This window comes from Sinocyclocheilus rhinocerous, unplaced genomic scaffold, assembly GCF_001515625.1.
Source record: "Sinocyclocheilus rhinocerous isolate Xijiao unplaced genomic scaffold, SAMN03320098_v1.1 scaffold797, whole genome shotgun sequence".
NCBI classification, from domain to species: Eukaryota; Metazoa; Chordata; class Actinopteri; order Cypriniformes; family Cyprinidae; genus Sinocyclocheilus; species Sinocyclocheilus rhinocerous.
Genome location: NW_015632978.1, coordinates 904678 through 908958, shown reverse-complemented (window position 1 = coordinate 908958; position 4281 = coordinate 904678). Strand labels below are relative to the sequence as shown.

At 37.3% G+C, this 4281-nt stretch overlaps 1 protein-coding gene across 1 annotated transcript in view; it reads left to right on the top strand.

Annotated features, from left to right (window-relative positions):
* LOC107743111 (SRSF protein kinase 3-like) overlaps window positions 1-4281 on the top strand; it is a 30710-nt gene that overhangs the window by 20049 nt on the left and 6380 nt on the right. The window contains exon 11 of the mRNA XM_016556233.1: window positions 3044-3265. Coding sequence (XP_016411719.1) covers window positions 3044-3265 — 222 coding nt within the window. The remainder of the gene's footprint in view (window positions 1-3043; window positions 3266-4281) is intronic.

Sequence of the window (4281 nt, the reverse complement as noted above, 5' to 3'; positions counted from 1 at the left end):
CTGCTGGATCGGGTATCGGTCAGATGAGACCGATCCAAATCCGATATAGTGCGTATATTATTCTGTGTTATTGTTAAGCCCCAAGAATGGCACAAAAACAATATAAAGCAACAAAGTTTTTGTGCACTATATTTTAAGTGTTCTGAAGCCGTTCCATAGTTTAATGTGAGGTACAGATGAATATTTAAGTCATTAAATTCAAGTTCACGTAAACTCTTCTCTCCGCTGCGGCTGTCTGTCATCCTCCATTCAGTGCTCAAACAGCGTGTCGTGTTCGGTTACGACAGTCAAAACGATGAAACTCTCTTCAAGAGCGCTCAATAACTGAGATTTGAAACTGTTAAAAGAAAAGGCTCAAACTATTTCACAGATATAATACACTACGCATCCAAAGTTTGAAAAATTCGCAAAAAAATGTTATGCTCGCATGAGGTGGTTTTTGACTTGTGTGAAAAAGAGTTAATGTGAATTATGGGAGGCGGAAACGCATTTGCCGAACAAATTCTGACGTAGCGAACATTAAACCCATGCGACTAATCTGCTGTTTCTGCTGATGGTGCTTTATTTACTGTTGGTTACTAGGTTACCACTACCACCGCCATCTGCTTGAGCAACTTGATGGAAATGCACCTAATTCGCATTTGTTTGTTGTTTTTTTTTCTCTTTTGCGAACTTTGAAAAGATTCTCTTCATGTTTGGATGGAAACCCATCTATTAACACATCATTGCTTAAAGGGGTCATATGATGCAATTTAAAATTTTCCTTTCTCTTTGGAGTGTTACAAGCTCTTGGTGCATAAAGAAGATCTGTAAAGTTGCAAAGACTAAAGTCTCAAATCCAAAGAGATATTCTTTATAATTTTTATATTTAAAGCGAGTTTTTTGGGCAGTGTAGAGTAGGGCTTGTTGTTTGTCGTTTCTCCGATCACAAATGCAGACATGGTTTGAACCTTAAACCGCATAAACACATTTCATTACACCAAATACACAAAATAATGTTCTTTTTAGCAACATCATATGACCCCTTTAAAGGGGTCATATGACGTTGCTAAAAAGAATAAGGAGAATATTGCATTTGGTGTAGAATTTGGGGACATAATTACTGATTAAAATGACTTATACTGTCTTTTTACTCGTTGCGTTGCGTATTGCGCTGCGTAAACATAAAACCACGTCTGCATTTGTGATCGGAGAAGCAACAAACAACAAGCCTACTCTACACTGCTCAAAACTCGCGTTTGAATTCAGGAAACAGTCCTCATCCATCCTCCATAAAATGCGCAGCACACATCTGAATATTTGGGTTGAACTGTTCTGGAACAGTGTTGTAAATACAACTTATTTCTATGTTTCTAGTATGATTTCTAGTTGTGTCCTCAAAGTAGTTTCGCTTTCACAATGAAACACACAGCGACTCCACAACATGGCAGCAGCGGCAACAGCAAGAATTAAAGTTACGCCTTCTTTTTTTGCATGAACATTTGGGCGGCGTTATGCAAATCTTCCCACATCGTCACGTAGACATGTGGGGGCGTGTTAGAACGAGCCGTTTTAGGTAGGTGTGGTTGACTCTTAACTTTTATAAAGAATATCTCTTTGGATTTGAGATTTTAGTCTTTGCAACTTTACAGATCTTCTTTATGCACCAAGAGCTTGTAACACTCCAAAGAGAAAGGAAAAATTGAAATCGCATAATATGACCCCTTTAAATAACTGCTGATTAAATTTGAAAAATGTTAAACTCGTATCAGACTTTTTTCAACAAATGATATATTCACTTATGACAACCAATCATATTTTCATCCAGAGTCCAATATCTCTGAAGCATATTTTGATGAACTGTGATGGTTTTAGCTCCTCCAAGTTTCTTTAATATTCAGCTGAATCTTAAGAAAAGATTATTAATGAAGTGAGGCCAGATTTAGTTTTTGATTTTAGATAGGCTAAACTTTAAAAACATTTTATAAATTTCGCTTTTACTCATGTATGTATAGATGATTTATTTATTTACTTTTTATATTTTTCACTTCTTTCTCATCATTAATAAAGCCATGGTAGCTGGCATGGCGCTAAATTATGAACAAACAGATGCTCACTTAATACGAAACTAATATTTAAGTCTCTTAATTACATTTGAACACAGAATAACAAATAACAACATAGCCAGATCTAAATGCAGAGGATAATTTATATGATCACTAGCCGGGTTTCCATCCAAAGTTGCGAATTTAACTTTTGCGCAAAACTGGAATGTCGCATAAAACATTTGCGAACAAGCATCGTTTCCATCCAACAAGTCAAAGAGAACAAAATAGTCTCTTCCTGATAAACTGGCACTATAAATCACTAAGAAAAGTAGGAGAATATAATAATTTTCATATATAATAAATTACTTGCGCCTCAGAGCTAGCAGACGAAACGCAATGAATGCGGTCATTGCTTTCGGAGGTGGATGCTGCTTTTTGGGAACGCAGTCGTGTAAGACATTTCAGGGAGGCAATTATACAGAAATACTTTGATGACAGACTTTGCTCGTGCATTTCCGAATGACCAAAACAACATTTCAGATGATGTGGAGTGAGATCGGTCCGCTGGTTAGTCAGGTTATGCCGTCCCAACGGTCCCATAGTGCAAAGTCACATGACCTTTTTGATGCGCTTGGAGGAATTTAATCGCAAAATGCATTTCTATCTCCCGTTATTCGCATTAACCCTTTTTCGCACAAGTCAAAAACCACCTCAAGCGAGCGTAAAAACTTTTTCGCGAATTAAGGCATTTTTATTCGAAATTCAGCGTTTCCATCTCTCGATTCTGATGCGATACTTCAAAATGCGCATAAAAGCAGGGTGATGGAAACCCAGCTACTTGTATGTCACCCAGCACAAGAATTGTTCTGTTAAAGCATCAAGTCATTCTAGACATGACACTATGACTTTCTGTAAAGTTGCTTTGAAATCGAGTATTATGAAAACGCTGTATAAATAAATCAAGCTCGAGTTTCTCTGAATTATTCAGCACGTTTTTCTCTTTGTGTGTGTCACAGTGAACGGTAACGGACACTCTATAGGAGCTCTGAATAAACACAGTCCAGAATCGGGCTCGTCATGGTTGGAGGAGGGCTGTAACGGCTTCGGACCCCTGCGCTTATCCAGCCCTGGATCGGGCCTGTCTGGCATGTCTGGCTCCATCCTGTCAGCTACCTCCGAGTCAGCTCTGTCCACTCTGTCCGGATACTCCACGGAGCGCTCACTGCTCTCTCCCAACAGTACGTACTCTGCTTTGAGCTGATCCGGCCACTTTATCAGCGGCCTTGGTTCTGGAAGTATTTTTCCCCATTCGTTATTCCCATAGGGATTATAGAGTCTTTGTATTATAGTCTTTGAATCACAAACCATGAACCAAACCAACCAGCTACAAGTTAATCAGCATTACAAACTTTGATTTGAAGCAAAATAATGTTTGAAAATCTGACAAAAGACAAAGGTGTAAGACTGTGTACTTCACAGGTTTAATAAGAGAAAGAACTGCAATCCCATGAAGCATTTTAAATGACATAAAGGTCCCTTTTCACATTTACGAGGTTCTGAGAATTCATCTTAGTTCGGTAAACTTCTATAGTGGTGAACGGAAACTACAACACATCATTTTTCCATTCCCATTTGCCACAGTAGCATAAGAGAAAGGGTTTCTATGAGGGGAAAAATACTGAGATATTGATAATGGTGATCAGAAGAGAGAAAGATGTCAAATTAGCTGTCAATCCATCAGCTGTTATATTAGAAACACACTGCAGCTGTGACTAATCTTCTGTAATTTAATGTAATATATAACATGTAGTGTTAAAAAATGTGCATTCAAGTTTTTTTAAAAATGGAAATATTAAAACTTTACAAGATTTATGATGTTAGTAACTGGAGACACATCATCAGAGTCTGTGAAATGGGTCAGTCTAATTTAAAACAATTGATAGATATAAAGCAAATCTAGGTACTAGGTGTGTAGAAATAATATATTTTACTTTTGTTGCAAAACATGTATATTATGCATACAAATATTTAAGTAGTTTGAGAGCAGAGAGAGTTTGTCTTGATTATGTCATTGCAGTGCTTCATGGGATTGGGTGGGTGCTAAAGAGTTCTTTTGGTGTGGTTTGACTCTCTAATTGGTAGAGAGAGTCAAACCAAAAATTCTATTATCTAAAATTTGCGAAATTTGAAATGCATTTGCGATCTAAATTTACAGAGTGTCTCAAGAAAGTGTGTGTGTGTGTGTATATATATA